Below are 15,774 nucleotides of genomic sequence, written 5' to 3' on the forward strand. Positions count from 1 at the left end.
TTATTTTTGTGTATGGTGTTAGGGAGTGTTCTAATCTCATACTTTTACATGTAGCTGTCCAGTTTTCCCAGCACCACTTATTGAAGAGGCTGTCTTTTCTCCACTGTATATTCTTGCCTCCTTTATCAAAGATAAGAGGACCATATGTGCATGGGTTTATCTCTGGGCTTTCTATCCTGTTCCATTGATCCATATTTCTGTTTTTGTGCCGGTACCATTTAAAAGTTTCCTTTCTGTTACCTCATGTGGTGTTTATCCTACACTGAACTCTACAAATAAACACAATCATGGTGACTGCAAAGCTTTATTGAACACATACTTAAATGTCTCCTTAGCAAGGTTTTGTGTAAAAAGTATTCTTTATATTCTCAGGTAGTGGGCTTCAAGGCATTTATTACGTAAGGAGTCTCTGACTTGTGCGTGTGCGTGTGCGTGTGTGTGTGACATATGTAAAAAAATCAGTCTGTAGATCAAATTTAAAGCATAAATTAAAAATTAGATACTTATAATAGTGTAAGTAGCATATGTGTTAAATGTATAGAACAATAAGATTTTGAAAACAATTATATTAAAATCAGTGTTTCCTGATTATGCATGACAAGAAAACATGACCTATTTTTTTTTCTGGCTAATCTGCAAAACCTTGCTGTTGAGCAGAAATTCCACAATAGCTCCAACTTCTCTCTGTCAGTTGCTTTCCCCACTGACGATGATGACAAGATTGTCGGGGGCCACACCTGTGCAGCGCATTCTGTCCCCTACCAGGTGTCCCTGAACTCTGGCTACCACTTCTGCGGGGGCTCCCTCATCAATAGGCAGTGGGTGGTGTCCGCAGCTCACTGCTACAAGTCGTAAGTAACCAATACTCACAGCCCTGTTCTCTGAGGTCAGGTCATCCCCAGCCCTGCCAAAGCACAATCAGGGAGAGCTACAGAGTTATGCTTGAGGGGGGAGCATTCAGATTTCAAGACCTCATTATTCCCCGCTGACCAGGCGTCGTATGCACTGAGGGATTTTCCCACAAAAAGATACCCTTAGAGTTCCCTGATGGCCTTCCAAATGAGGGTAATAAAGACATAGGAAGAAAAAGTGAGTGATTAAATATACCTAGAGTACCTTAACAGCTCTAATCGTTATAGCTCAACCAGGAAAAACACGGCATATGCAAGTAACAAAACACAGGAAATTTCCAGTACAACCTAAAGATAAACACAACTCATTCCATTCCCTTAATATTCTGCCATATCCCTGGGGCCTGCCACGGCTCCCTACAATAATTGATTATCCCAACCAGATTAATCAACACCAGTTGCCTTTTCACCTCCCACTGCTTGACTGGCATCATTTGGTTCCCATTCCTATACCTAATGAATCTAGCAAGATGTTGGGTTGTGAGTCTGGCCTTGGAGTGACGCCCACCTAAGGAACCCTCTAACCTGCACCGTAGGTGGTAGGACTACCTTACGTGCACACTAACCTGTGTGTGTGTGTGAGCGCTTCAGGGGGCTTCTGTCTGTGCTTATGCTCAAGACTGGGCTGTAATGGAATGGGAAGGAGCTCACGTTGGAGACTTAGGGAACTTGTAACCCTTTAATCCAGCCGAATGCAGGTGGGTCTGGGAGCACACAACGTTGACATCCCTGAGGGCCACGGGCAATTCACCAATGCAGCCAAGATCATCGTCCATCCCAATTACAACAAAGTCACCATGAATAACGACATCATGCTGATTAAACTGAACACACTTGCCACTCTCAACGATCAAGTAGCCCCTGTCTCTCTGCCAAGATCTTGTGCAGCTGCTGGTACCCAGTGTCTCATCTCTGGCTGGGGCAACACCAAGGGCAATGGCAGTAAGTGTCACCTGGAACAGAATCACCAAGTCTGAGAATCCTAGAGGTGAAAAACGTGTTCAGCGTCAGTTAGCCCTAGCTGTCACTCAAGGCAATGTTCCCAGAGAATAGTGGGGTTCTATGGAGTCTTAGAATATACTAATTGAAATGCGTAACATTCCTCTGCTTGACAACACAACAAAAAAGGACTATGGTAAAGTTGCTGGGTATGCAACTAAAATGTGATTAGTGATTTGTAGGGAACCAAAACGTGAGGAGGTACACAGAACAGAGACTAAGAGATTTGGAACTTTTCAAAGCATAGTCCCGCTTCAGAAATAAAAGTCTCTAGATTTGAGATCTATGGTCACTGATGCTAGTGTCAGAGAGAGAACAATTTGTTGATGAAAACCGTTTGGAAGACCCTCCAGATATAAGTTGTTCTTCCAAAACAGAAGTTGCCAGCAATCTGAGAGAAGGAATAGGAATATTGGGAAGAGGGGGGAGAGATACTGAGAAAGAAATTTCCCAGATTGGATGGGTAATCCTCTTCCATTTCCACTCTTGCTCCCAACAGACAGCTACCCTAAGCTCCTGCAGTGTATGGAAGCTCCCATCCTGCCTGACAGCGTTTGCCGCAGCGCCTATCCCAGCCAGATCACCAGCAACATGATGTGCCTGGGCTTCCTGGAGGGCGGAAAGGACTCTTGCCAGGTTAGTTGCTTTGCACGCCTTCTCCTTCCAGCTCAGCCTCACATATCTCCACAGTATTTCCCATTTCCTGAAACTCAGAAAATTGAAAAGCTGTCCCTGGGGCTGATTATGAGGGCTGAGGGATAGACTTGGGATAAATGATAAATTCATTTTGCCATATTAATGGTTAGGGATCAGGGGAAAAGATACACAGAAGATCATGTGCAAACAGCACATCCAGGTGGGCTTCTGAGGAGGGCTAGAGCTGAAGGAAACTTTGAAAGGAGCAGGGCTAGATGGGCAGCATTGCACTGCCCAGTCCTCACCTCTTCTTGGCACTACAGCCCTGCAACTAGGGAAAGAGGGAGCTCAAAGGAGGGAGGAGAAAGAATAGGGGTCCAGTATGGAGATTGAGGGTTGGTTTTCCAGGGAAAGAGAAGGGCTTCATGGAAGATCAGCAGCCTGGGAAGGTGGTCCCCGGGTAAAGGAGGAACACCTTTGAGCCTTTCTCCCATCTGGGCACAGTTGTGAGCTCTAACTGGCTCTTCCTTCTTGGCCAGGGTGACTCTGGTGGCCCTGTGGTCTGCAATGGACAGCTCCAGGGCATTGTGTCCTGGGGCTATGGCTGCGCTGTGAAAGGCAAACCTGGTGTCTACACCAAGGTCTGCAACTACGTGAGCTGGATTCAGAAGACCATCGCTGCCAACTAAACAGCTTCATCTCTTCATGACCCTCCATGTTAGCCAGCTTCACTTTCCTCCCATCCTGAAAACAATATCTAAATAAAAACATTTTCTCCTGTACCAGATATATCCAAGAAGTGTCCTTACTTGGTGTGTGTACTTTCTCTTCAATGTGGCTACTGAGAAGAGGGTGGATATAGAGTTGAACTATTACATGAAGACGGAATTTGAAAGGTTATTTAGTCATTCATTCAGCCTCATCAAAATAAATTACTGCTCACCTACTATATGCCAGACTCTGTGTGGATGTTTGGGCTATAAAGATGAATAAGGTTAGCCATCACTGTTACCACTATATTTTTACACAGATAATGACACTAAAATGCAGAAAGTTAAAATCAACTGCCTAAAGTCACTCAACTAGTTCACTGTGCAGCTGAAGAGAAGCCCCAGCCATTCTTATCCTATCACTTTGCTGCTGCTGTGACCCTGTGCTCTCCCTTTGTCTCTAATCTACCTGAAACTCTGTGAGGCTAGACTAGGGGAAAGGCTACATGGAGAATGTTTTAAAAAGTACAGATCCTGTATTTCCAAGGTTTCATCTACCTATTTCTTTTATTCTCCAAGATACTCTTGTTTCCCATCTGGAATTTTACTGCTACGGCATGCATGATTGCTGCCGGTAATCTGTACCCCCTCTCACACTAGACCGCCCAAACCCCAGCTCAACGTAGGTACTATTTTGAACTGTAAGCAAAAAAAGGTGCAAATGCAGATAAGTTTTGTGGAAAATTGATCTGTTACCCTGAGGTCATAAAAGTCTTGACTATAGGGGTGGTGTTCTCTGTTCTCTTCCGCCCTATCCCGAGAGGCAGCACAGACACCCCGCTTTGTTTCTTCAGTGTTGTTCCCTGCAACTTTTCATTTTTCCTTGGCTCATCTAGAAGATGATTAGGAGTACAGGTCCCAGTACATGATTCCTATGTGTATTTGGTATAAATCAAGGATGAAAGATACAATATGGTCTGAGCATAACGGCATTGCAATAGGTCGAGGAGTTCTGAAAGGTAAAAATGTTTGTAGTCCCAGTAGGATAACGTGATACGGTGAAGGATGGGTATTATCTTAGTCAGTTGGCGCTCTGTAACCAGAAACCCACAGATTGGGTGGCTTAAGCAATAGACATTAATTACTCACAGTTTCTGAGACTGGGAAATCCAAGATCAAGGTGACACAGGAGGTAGTGGGGGCTCCCTTCCGGCTTGTAGACAGCGGCCTTCTTGCTGTATCCTCACATGACTGAGGGAACTGACTCTAGTATTGTAATAGGGGCGGGGCAGGCGTGCAGCCAATAGCACGCGGCCGTTACCCTGTTACTGAGCAACTGTTACTGCGAGATCAGAAGCAGGAGACCCTTCACCTGGCGGGTGGAGGTCGCCCTTGGACAATGGTTGGCCATGTCGCGGTCCTCGCGGGGTGGGGGGGGGGGAGTGCGTGTGGTGAGAGGTGTATCAAGGGCGGTGGGTGAGCTGCGGGGGCCTCGGGGACAGGCTGGGTGCCGTGTCCTGCAGCGCTCCAGAGCCCTCGCCACGGCACCCACTGGCCCGGCCCAGGCCTTGAGGCTGGGGGAACCTCTCCCCCGTCCCTGCCTCTGCGACCTAATGGCCGCAGCAGTCTGCATGGGTCCACAGGACCTGCTCCCCAGCCCCGCTTTGGGTGGCCTGAGGAGCCTGGGCGCTGGCTGGGTCCTGGGCGCCTGGCTCCCTCAGTGATGACAGCTGGGCAGGGTCTGGGGACCTGGCCCTGAGGGCACCCTCAGCGGAGAACTACCTCTTCGGCGGGGCCTGGGTGCTGGACGAGCGCTCCCGGGCAGGGTAACCCTCCTGTGCAGGGACCCCCTCCTCTCAGCCAGGGCCTGGACCTCAGAGGGCGAAAGTCCAGCCTTGGGACCTTGCACTTTCTTGTCAGAACAGAGAACAACATTTGTTTTGGTGGAGGCTTACAGGAACATCGTGACCTGACCGCGACCTGACCTCAAGAACAAAGGATCTGACACCAAGAAATCTGCAACAGCTAACCACGCCCTCCCTCAGCTTTCCTATAAAAGGGCTTTGCTGAAAGCTTTCAGGGAGTTTAGGGTTTTTAAGGTATGAGCCACCCGTTTCTTTGCATGGCCCTGCAATAAACCTTTCTCTGCTCAGAACTCTGATGTTTTGGCATTGTTTGGCCTCACTGTGTGTCAGGCACACACACTTGTGTTAGGTAACAGTATCTCCCTCTTATAAGAGCACTAATTCCATCATGGGGGCTCCACCTTTATGACCTCATCTAAACTTTCCAAAGGCCCTACCTCCTCATACCATCTCCTTGGGCGTTAGGGTTTGAACATACGAATTTTGGGGGTGAGGGACACAGATATGCAGTCCATAACAGGTATCTCAGAAGAGGAAGGTATGGGAAGATACATTCCCCTGTTACCAATTTTCTATCCCTTTGTATACCTCTGGATGGCACATTTGTAGGGAGCAGTCCTGAGCCCTTAATATTACCTTCTCATGCCGCTAGGATGGAGCCCAAATTCCTTAGCCTTGCATTCAGGGCTCTTAAGTGTTCAGTTATAACTAATCTGTCCTGCGTATTTCCTTAGTTGTTATTGAATTGCTTTTATGTTTGCTTATGGCCTAAAATAATTTCACATATAACTCCTCTTTTTTTTGTTTTTAAATGTTACCTTATATCTACCTTAAATAAACATCTCAGGCTTCTCTACAGAAACAAATGAGTTTAAGATTTCCCTGTTCCCTCTGAAACATTCTTCTACTCCACCCATCACCACTACCAATATACACCTACTCACCTAACCACCTCAGTTAGAGGGAAGATTCAGAGACCTAAAAAGATAAGTCAGATAACATAAAAGATGAGACATCAGGGCAGGCCCAAAGTAAAGTATGAAAAGGCAAATAAATCATTTTTCTGGATGCCATCCAAGAGTCCCTTTTCAGCATATCTTGGCATTTTCTATCTCTTATTTAAAATCTGACTTGTTACAATTTGTGAAATTATATTAAAATGTGAAATCTATATGCTCTTTGGCCCAGCAACTAAACTTCTAGAATCCTATCCTATTAAAATGTGCTTATAAAAACAAAAATGTGTGAGTGTATCATTCAGGAATCATTCAGTTGCAAGGAACAGAATGTCCAACTCATACTTTAACAGGTACTTTAAAATGCACTGGTGGAAGCTTAGAAATAGTGAGCACTGCAAGAATGGTTTGATTCAGCAATTCAAAAATGCCATCAGGGGACCCAATTTATTTCTGTCTTTGCCCTCTGCATCACTGTCAGCTTTATCCTAAGGATAAAGCCTTGTGATCAAGACAGCTGTCAGAGCCATACTCTCCCTTGCCTGTATCTAGGGAGAAAGAAGCTTTTTCCCCAGAAGCGCCTGTCAAACATATTGTGTCTCCTTAACTGAATTTGGTCACTCTCACATCCCTGAGCCAATAACTGAAGAGGATTATGCTGTTGAACTTATAATTAAGTTACACGGCACACCATCAGAGCACGAGTAATCTTTTCATTTTGCAATAAACATGGCCTACGTGGTATATATTTGGTTAACTGAGTAATTATAAGGTTAGCTATCAAGAAAAGGAGGTGTAGATTTTAAGGAGGCAGCCACAGTCTCCAGCAGAGTAATCAAGGATGCTTACCGATGTATTGTCTACGTAACACTGAAAATCCGGAAATAACTCAAATAGTCATTAAAAGAGGATTGATTAAATAAACCTGGTATGTTGTACAGTGGAGACAATGTAACTATTCTATTCATTTATCCAACCGCTCAACTTATTGAGGGCCTATTACCTGCCTAACAGTGTTTTATTCAATAAAGATACAGCAGGGAAGAAAACAGTTAAAACCTTGCCGTCACGGTGTATTCATTCTGATTGGGTAAACAGAAAACAAATAAATAGAGACTAGAGAATATAATGCTAATCAATGCAAATGCCACAGGAAAAGAAAACTGGATCAAAGAATGGATAAATGGAAAGCAAAGATCTGCTTCCAAAGTATAATCAAAAGAAAAACATCAAAAGACCTGTGAAAGCATACTACGATTTAAAAACCCATTTTGTAGTCAGAAGAGATATCTCTCACCAAAAGATATCTACTACAAATAAATACCTAATTCATGATTCAATAAAATCCAGGAAGACATGATATTTCATAGCAAAAATAAGGCAATGTAAAGAGGTAACAGTCTGAGATTAGGAAAAGTTTTTTTGCTTGCTATGTCTCATTACAGTAACAGATAGATTTAATTTACTTATCACTTGCTCTGAAAACTCTCAGACGGCTCTCAACTGTCAACTTCATGGTTAGGACCTTTGATAGCTATGTAAAATAAAGCAATATTTGCACTTGGAAGTTTAGCTACTTATGTAAATATTTTTTCACATGGGATATATCAGCTGGATAGAAGTAACTTCACTTCAGATTGGTACACTCCATAATCTGTTAGTCTTCCCATTAACGAGCAAAAAATTTCAAGGTATACTCAAGATGAATTTAAGAATATTTGCTTTAATAAGACAAATGGAAGCCTCTTTTTCCCTAGAAATCTTATTTAATTCATTATTTAAATGAAAACTAGTTTAATCATTTATCTTTTATGGCAAGTAAATTTAGTGTTAAAATCAAATTTTAAAAGACCTTTAAAAAATAAAGATATTTACTATCTTGGCATGATTTTAGCCTTACTTTTAAAAGTCAAGTAAGAATGTCTGCCTTGTTGAAAAAAATGCAACTACATAAGTCTTTATTTAGTCTTAAAAATATCCATTTTTTCTGAGTAGCTCAGTCTAATCCCTTTTTAATTTATATTCCATCTAAGCTGTGGAAACTTTCTAAACATACTCTTGCCATACGATCCAGCAATCACACTCCTTGGTATTTACTCAAAGAAGTTGAAAATGTATCTCCACACAAAAACCTGCACATGGGTGTTGATAGCAGCTGTATTTATAATTGCCAAAACCTGGAAGCAAACAAGATGTCCATCCTATGAATTAGGTGCTAATATTCCTCCCATTTTATAAATTAGAATACTGAGGCTTAAAGAGGTTAAATGTTTTTATCAGGACAAGGCACCTAGAAAGTCCTGAAGCCAGGAATTGAACCCTACCTAGAAGCTTGACTCCTGAGTCTATGCTCTTCACTGCTATTAATAAACATGGAAATGTTACAAAGATTTAAGGACTTACAAGAATATTTGGACATAGATAAAAAAGTGTCCCCAGAGGCCTGGAAAATATGGGGATCCTAAGGTTATAGTTATTTTATTTAACCAGCATTTATATAGCACTTACTATTTACCATTAGAACTTGATGTTCTAAGCACTTTATAAATAGAAAATCTGAACAGACCAATAATGCGTAAAGAGATTGAGTCAGTAATCAAAAACCTCTCAACACAGAAAACCCCAGGACCAGACAGCTTAGCTGGAGAATTCTAACAAACAAAGAATGAACACCAACCCTGCTCAAACTCCTCCAAAAGCTGAAGAAGGGAGAACACTTCCCAACTCATTCTACAAGGCCAGCATTACCCTGATACCAAAGCCAGAGAAAGACAACACAAGAAAACTATAGACCAATATCCATGGTTGAAACCACTATTTGTTACATATGTCAGGGGGCGGGGGGCCCGGGCAGTCAGAAAGTTAAGGCTAACTTATAAAAAGAAGGAGTGGGGCGCATTAAAAAGAGTACTAAGTGTCAAACACAGAAACTGAACAGGTAGGGAGATTGATTTTATTCAGATTATTGCAATAAGAAGAACATCCCAGATCTGGAGATCAGAGTGCCTCAGCAGGATGCTTTTGCCTTAAGACTTTTGCAGGGAGATGTAGACAAGTTACAGGTGGGGAGATTAACAGTTGAGGTTGTTTTGCCATCAGGGGAATTCTCAGTTAGCTGAACAGGAAGTGTTTATCTCTAGTTGTAGTTAGATTGGGGGGGAGGGTGGGGAAAAACAGTTCCAAGCTCAGCTAATCATTGATGAGAGAAAGAATGGAGCTGGAGGGTCCTCGTGGTTCAGGCAAAAGCGGGACGGTCTGTGGCTGACCTTGTCACACGTCCACACAGGAGTCATCCAAAGTCTTACGGGAGCCATGAGAAAGAGTGGACGGAGCCTTTCCAAACTCACGTGCCGAAGGGTCATTCTTTGTGATAAGCCATTTCTCAGAATACAGAATTTCCCAGAATTTCTCACCCATTGCTGTTTTCTGGGAGCACAGGGCTCAGGTAAAGTTCCGCACATCAGGGAAATCTGGAAACACCGTTGCGAGTCCTGACTTGGCTGCTAACTTCCACGAGGCCTACGGCATCCTCGTCACTGAAATGGTGAGGGGAGGGTGGTTTGTTAAATCTATTTCATACCCCAATGTTTGAAGAGTCTCTGAGAGGAGCCGAGGGACTCTTGGGGAAAAGGGAGATGGCAGGTGAGGGCAGGGAGAGAGATTCACAGTCACAAAGGGAGGAGAGGACAACAAAGAAAGACCGTGTCACAGAGAGGGGAGGAGAATGTCAGCAGGTACTCCTGAGATATTTAGGGTCAGAGAAGATGCACCAGGGGCTGGACCTGGTCTGCCCCTTTCCTCTTCACCCACATCAGAGACAGATCTCAGGTGTGCCTAATGTAAATGGATTTTGATCAGGGCTCGTTTGAAGACATCTGTAAAAGCCTTGCTTCTCCCCTACCACCCCCAACTTAATATTTTCTCACCCCCCGCTGTTCTTGCCAAGGACGCTTGGACCAAAGACTGAGACAGCTGACAGCGTGATCTGACTTGTCTGCTCCTGGCGAGATCCCAGCCTGCCATGAAGTGCTATCTCATCTTTGCACTCATGAGCGCAGCTGGTGAGTCTGGGGTCTTGCTGCTGCTTAGGCAGTGAGGCGGTGGTGTGTGGGAGGGTCAGAGAGGGAGGTAGCTAGCCACAACTGAAGGGAGAGGAGTTGGTGGGCATTCCCTTCAAGTAACTGTTGATGCAAACGAAAGGAACCACTCTCGATGCACAGCTCACCCCACCAGCAGTCTCTCTGAGCTCCTCCGGTGCCTGTGAGCATGTTAGGATACGTCACTGTAAGTCCCCTGCACTCTCCCAGGACTCTTGAGTGTGTGATTTTCTAGATTGCCGCATCTCCTGGACAGACACCAGAAAAGTATATCTTCCCTTTCTCTAGGCGGGTGGACTTTGGAGGAGTGAGCGCAGGAAAGGAAGCGGGGCTGGGTCAGGGGCTCTGAGAGCCTCGTGGCACTACCCCAAGCTTTTCCACTCCTTTCACCACCAAAGTCAGGTAGTATTTAACTTTTCACTTTCGTTCCTGGCAAAAGTTAATTTAAACTATTATTTTTAACGTAGTAAGTCTTTTTTTTTCATTTTTATAATACACAGCACTGCCAATCAGGGTTTTTGATCAGCCTCAGACAAGCCTTTGCATTCGTTTCCCAGAACTCTAATATACCTCCATCTCAAGCGAAGACATGTGTCAGTTTTCTTCATGTGTAGAGCTCAGGTGACATGCATGATTGCCCTTTGATTTAAAAGAATATTTAAAAATAATTTGAAGACCTTGACATTGTCCTTGAAAACCTTAAGGTGGGAAAAACTATCCTAGTCAACTCTCACCTCTTGCCCTGTCTCTCCTTCTACCTGTGACCCCACTGGTTCTTTAGGAGTCATTCCGGCCCAAGAGTCTAACCCTGAGAAGATGAACGTAGCAGAAGATTTTACTATTCCTTACATGGTCTATCTTCAGTCCTTCCCGGAACCCTGTGTGGGGTCCCTCATTCACCCTGAGTGGGTACTGACTGCTGCCCACTGCCCCTTACCGTAAGTACCCGTTTGCCCTTGGGAGCCAGGAGGGTTCTAGTCGAACAAAATCAGGTCTGATGAGGCATCCCAGCAAGTTCTAATGGCATCCTAGGGAATTCGAAGACCCAGGAAGAGAGAGGGTCGTCTTCCCCATGGGGAAAATAATACACACTTGGGTGGTTTAGGAGGAGATGAAGAGGAAGGTGTCAGAAGACTCTTTCTCACGGAGAGTAAATAATATTCCTTCATTCAACATACTTATTGAACATTTACTATGTTCTAGGGACTGCTTAATGCACCGAAAAAACAGCAAGGGAACAAGACAGAAATTAGTTTTCCGTCATGGAGCTCACATTCTGGTAGAGGAAGTAAGCCCAAACAAATAAATGTCCCAAAATAAAACATTAAAAAGAGTGCCAAGCTGTAAAATACAGGAATAAAGCAAGATATCTACCTTACTTAGGGTGATCATGTCACGCCTAGTCGTCCTATAAACTATTGTTATTACTATTTTACAGACCAAGGCCCAAGATCACTTGGTCACTTGAGTTCTCAGGTCTAAGAGATAAAATTAAGATGACTGGAGGAGGTCACCTCTGCCACCTCTTGCAATTCTGACATTCTGTGACCCTGTTCTTTTCCAATTCCCTGCCTTCTTTCTTCCATAGTGTTAAAATCCGATTGGGAGTTTATCAACCCAACATGAAAAATAAGAACGAGCAGGTACGGAATTACTCAATGATGGTGCCCTACCCTGAATTCAACGCAGGATCTCTGAACAATGACTTGGTGATGATAAAACTGTCCAAGGCTGCTGCACTCAACAACCAAGTGGGAACCGTAGCCACAGCTATGGAACCCTTATCATTTAATGATTCCTGCTTTATCCCAACCTGGACCTGGAGTAAATATAAAAACCGTAAGTGTTTGACTCTGTGTTCTTCATCCTGAGAAGCTTTTGGCGCTGGGGAAAATATGGAGGGATATACCTGAAGGAAAGAGCTGCTATGAGGTAATGCTCTTGACCCTAGAGGGATTACTGCAGGGCCTTATACTACCATTATACTCTCTTTCAGTATTATCAAAGGATGCTGGAACCACCACTCGATATCTGAAATGAACTGATAAAGCTAAATTTATCGCTTATTATAGAAGAGCAAGCTGAGCAGACACAGTCTCAAGGAGCAGAGTACTAGGCTTATATGGGGTTTGTGGGAAGCTTTCCGTACAGGGTTTGGAAGACTTTCAGGGCCTCAAGAAAGTTGACGTCATCTGTAGAGGCGTGGTTACCTGGATGAGATTGTTGTTGATTGGCTGGCACTCAGCATGTTTATTGGAGGCGAGTCTGATTTGCTGACTTTAAAAAGTGACACTGATTGATTGGCTTGCCAAAGCCTGTTTGTTCACTGAGGCAAATTGTCATGGGTGTTAATCGGGTTTAAACCCTTCTCTGGTAGTTACAGAACAATTCATATGTTCTGTAAAAATTAAAAGTGGGAGACTTTTGTCCATCAGTCTGTTTTGTGAAAACAAAAGTAGAAAGTGGGAACTTTTGTATTCTCAGTATTTGGCAACTTCATTTTCAATTTAGAAGCGACATTCCAGGGAATCTAAGTGAACATATTTTCTGAACAAATTGAAGATTTTAAGTCTTATTCAAAGTAACTGTATCACACTTTACAAAGAAATTCATTACACACCATTTGAAAACAAAATAAAACTACATAAATGTTTTATCCCATAGGCTCTGCATGTCAGAATCATAGTGGCAAACCAATTCTACAAGCTCTCTGGTGCCAGCCTCACAATATTTATTGAGGTCATTATTTCAAGTAACTAGGTTACTTTCACCTAGCTTGTTCTATGTATTTCAATTCAATTTCCATTAAAAGTTAAAACTGAACATAACTCTTCTTGTTCTTTTCTGACTTGACATTTTCTGGTCTAATCTGCTTTAAGACGTTAGATTGGATATATATCAGAAAAATCCTTCTCTGTAAGTAACACTAGGCTTAGCCTGAGCAATCTCTGGTTAATTTTTTGTTTCCTTCCTCCTTGTTACTCTCTACCAGAGATTAAAATTGTATAATGCCTTGGTTAGACTCCTTGCATCCTGAGGTTAACAGTATAGTAACAGTTGCTATTAGTGAGATGAGCAATATTACTTCTTAGGGGAAAATATATAGGTATATTTATACATACGCACTCACATATACTTATAAATAATCCATTTATAAATTATCTCACTAAAAAAGCATGTTTAGACACATTAAAAATAGTTTTCTACCTTTATGATTAAATGTAAAAATGATGAAGTAGGTGCCAAACATGAAGGTTTCTTGGGGACAATGGCTTTGTGTCTCTCTCTTCTCACAATCATTCATAATTTTCCTGTGGGTTTTTCAAGCTTTCTAAGTTATGCATGCTACAGAGAGAATTATAGCTCTGATGATATCTGACGTAAGGCTCACATAACGCTCTGAATCCACTGCTCTGACACAGAGATACTGAACAAGGGACTCTAAGAAGGATGGAATGTCTGATACCTGCCATAAATATTCTCGGGTATTAATGTATTCACAAAATAGGGGCTGATCACAAGAGTATATGTGATAAGGAGAGTAACCCTGGACTTCATTTCTCTTCCTCACAGTTAGTGACCCTGACATGCTGACTTGGATAAACCAATATACTCTCCCCTACGATGAGTGCCAGAATATGCAAGATGAAAGAACGGCCATAAACATCATGTGTGTGGGACAACCTCTAAAGACCTTATCTGAAAATAAGGTATCTTTCCCTTCCCCAGACAGGAAGATAGCAAGGGGTCCATGAGGGGGAGAGGTGCCCAACAAGAAGGCCTGGAGCCCTTCTCCTCTTTCTTCTCAGTCTCTGGGTTTCTCATCAATTCCCCTGCCTTCCTTTACAGTGGGAGAGATTCGGGGGGAGAGCCATTTGTCCTTTCTCCTCCTACTTGCTCTCAGTTTGGTCAAATTCAAACCAAGAGAGGTGAGCCCTACGTGGATGTGAAGAGAGGTTTGTCACCTCTCCAGAAAAATGATTCCAGGCCGTTAGATGCTTCTGCTACTATAATGTGCCACTTCTTGCAATAAATTCTTGTTCCATGAGGACAAAGCACTATTGATCTCCTGTTCCCTCTCTCTGGCAGGAAGTCTCAGCAGCTCCAGCCATCTGCGGTGGGAGGTTGCATGGCATCTTGACTCGGGCAAAAGGAAGCGTCACCCTGGGAAGTGAAGGATTCTTCACAGAAGTTAATCCTTATGCAAGATGGGTCACGAGCATCATTGAAAGCTACTGAGGCTCCTCTGTTCCTCCATCCCTTCAGCGCAGTATCTTCTTGATTTCTACACTGGATCCACAACTCTATCTTTCTTGTTCTTGAACAGAATTCATTAAAAACAAAAATGACACTAAAAACTTAGGCTGCGGCCCCTGATCTCTTTATCACATAAACTGTAAACATGATGAGAAATTTAGCAACATCCTCACCGTTTGTTCATTCAAAAATTATTGAAATATCAGCTATTTGGTAGGTACTGCATATGCTAGGGATACATTATGACACAGACTTTGCCATCAGTTAGCCAATACCTTGTGACAATTGCTACAATGGAATGAGCAATAAGTTCCATGGGAGTATAGAAGAAAAAACATCAGGGTATCAGAGTCACAGGAGGTACCACCCAAGAGGCAGACAAATTAGGGGAGAATATTGTAAAACTGAGGTTTAGTTAAGTAAAAGTCAGAAAAGCATAAAAACTGTGATGTGTTCTGGAAAATGTATGTAAATAAGTAATACTGGAGGGTAGAAAATTGTTTGCAGAGAGGGAGAGAGAATGTGATAAAAGAGTATTATTTATAGCAGGTAAGTGTTAGATAGCAAACGGCCTGACCTGTTTGGTAAAGGAATTTAGATTTTTATCTTGTAGGCATCAGAGGGTGTGTCATTAAAGCCACCATGGTAAATGAAACGTTGTCAAACTTCTGAATTGGGAGATGTAGGGAAGCAGAGTCTGTACATTTTAAGGGCCTGACCTGTTTGGTAAAGGAATTTAGATTTTTATCTTGTAGGCATCAGAGGTGTGTCATTAAAGCCACCATGGTAAATGAAACGTTGTCAAACTTCTGAATTGGGAGATGTAGGGAAGCAGAGTCTGTACATTTTAGACATATTGACTGTGAGTAGAAACAACAGGGGCAGAGTCAGGGAAAGTCAGCTGAGTTTCTGACTTTCACAACGGCCTAGATGGTGGTTCTAAACAGTAATATAAAGAGAAGCAATGTTTTCATGTGTAAGGGATCAGGAACAATGGTTATGAATCAGAGAGATGGGGCATGTTATATTTGAGATCCTTGAAAGAACTAGAGATGGTCGTTTCAAGCAGACAAAGATCTGGCTCTCAGGTGATATCCAAATAATAGCAACGGGGTGTGTTCTGTGTTTATAGGTAGTAGGTGCAGACTTTAGTAAAGCTCTGTGCTATTGGGAAGAGCTCTGATGGATGCTCAGTGCTTCTCTCACACTGGCATAAAGTGAGGAGATGTACAGCATCCCAAACCCATTGACCAGGACACCTAAGAATACAGAATTTAGAGGATGATGAATGACCCAAAAGTAGGGGTTCAAGTGATATATGAGAGGCTATGGAGTTACATGTA

At 43.0% G+C, this 15,774-nt stretch overlaps 2 protein-coding genes across 3 annotated transcripts in view; both read left to right on the forward strand.

The window, feature by feature from the left end:
- LOC102983302 (trypsin-like) overlaps window positions 1–3,319 on the forward strand; it is a 6,343-nt gene extending 3,024 nt beyond the window's left edge. The window contains exons 2-5 of one of the 2 annotated variants that reach the window (XM_007103336.2): window positions 692–851; window positions 1,600–1,853; window positions 2,410–2,546; window positions 3,086–3,319. In XM_007103336.2, coding sequence (XP_007103398.1) covers window positions 692–851; window positions 1,600–1,853; window positions 2,410–2,546; window positions 3,086–3,235 — 701 coding nt within the window. In that variant the 3' untranslated portion in view covers window positions 3,236–3,319. Of the gene's footprint in view, window positions 1–691; window positions 852–1,599; window positions 1,858–2,409; window positions 2,547–3,085 lie in introns of both variants that reach the window. The other variant, XM_007103337.2, reaches the window with a different exon arrangement.
- A 6,779-nt stretch (window positions 3,320–10,098) lies between these two features.
- LOC102983026 (probable inactive serine protease 58) lies at window positions 10,099–14,413 on the forward strand. Its single transcript, XM_007103335.2, has 5 exons — window positions 10,099–10,138; window positions 10,956–11,112; window positions 11,763–12,013; window positions 13,748–13,884; window positions 14,264–14,413. The coding sequence occupies exons 1-5, from the start codon at window positions 10,099–10,101 to the stop codon at window positions 14,411–14,413; spliced, it is 735 nt and encodes a 244-aa protein (XP_007103397.2).
- Window positions 14,414–15,774: the final 1,361 nt, after the last annotated feature.

The sequence above is a fragment of the Physeter macrocephalus genome, chromosome 5 (genome assembly GCF_002837175.3).
Source record: "Physeter macrocephalus isolate SW-GA chromosome 5, ASM283717v5, whole genome shotgun sequence".
Taxonomy (NCBI): domain Eukaryota; kingdom Metazoa; phylum Chordata; class Mammalia; order Artiodactyla; family Physeteridae; genus Physeter; species Physeter macrocephalus.

Excerpts from the sequence above, each read along its gene's own strand:
- LOC102983026 (XM_007103335.2), top strand. The coding sequence starts at position 10,099 with ATGAAGTGCTATCTCATCTTTGCACTCATGAGCGCAGCTG. Across the intron at positions 10,139-10,955 it reads TGCACTCATGAGCGCAGCTG|GAGTCATTCCGGCCCAAGAG; the intron begins GTGAGTCTGGGG and ends CTGGTTCTTTAG. Across the intron at positions 13,885-14,263 it reads AGACCTTATCTGAAAATAAG|GAAGTCTCAGCAGCTCCAGC; the intron begins GTATCTTTCCCT and ends TCTCTCTGGCAG.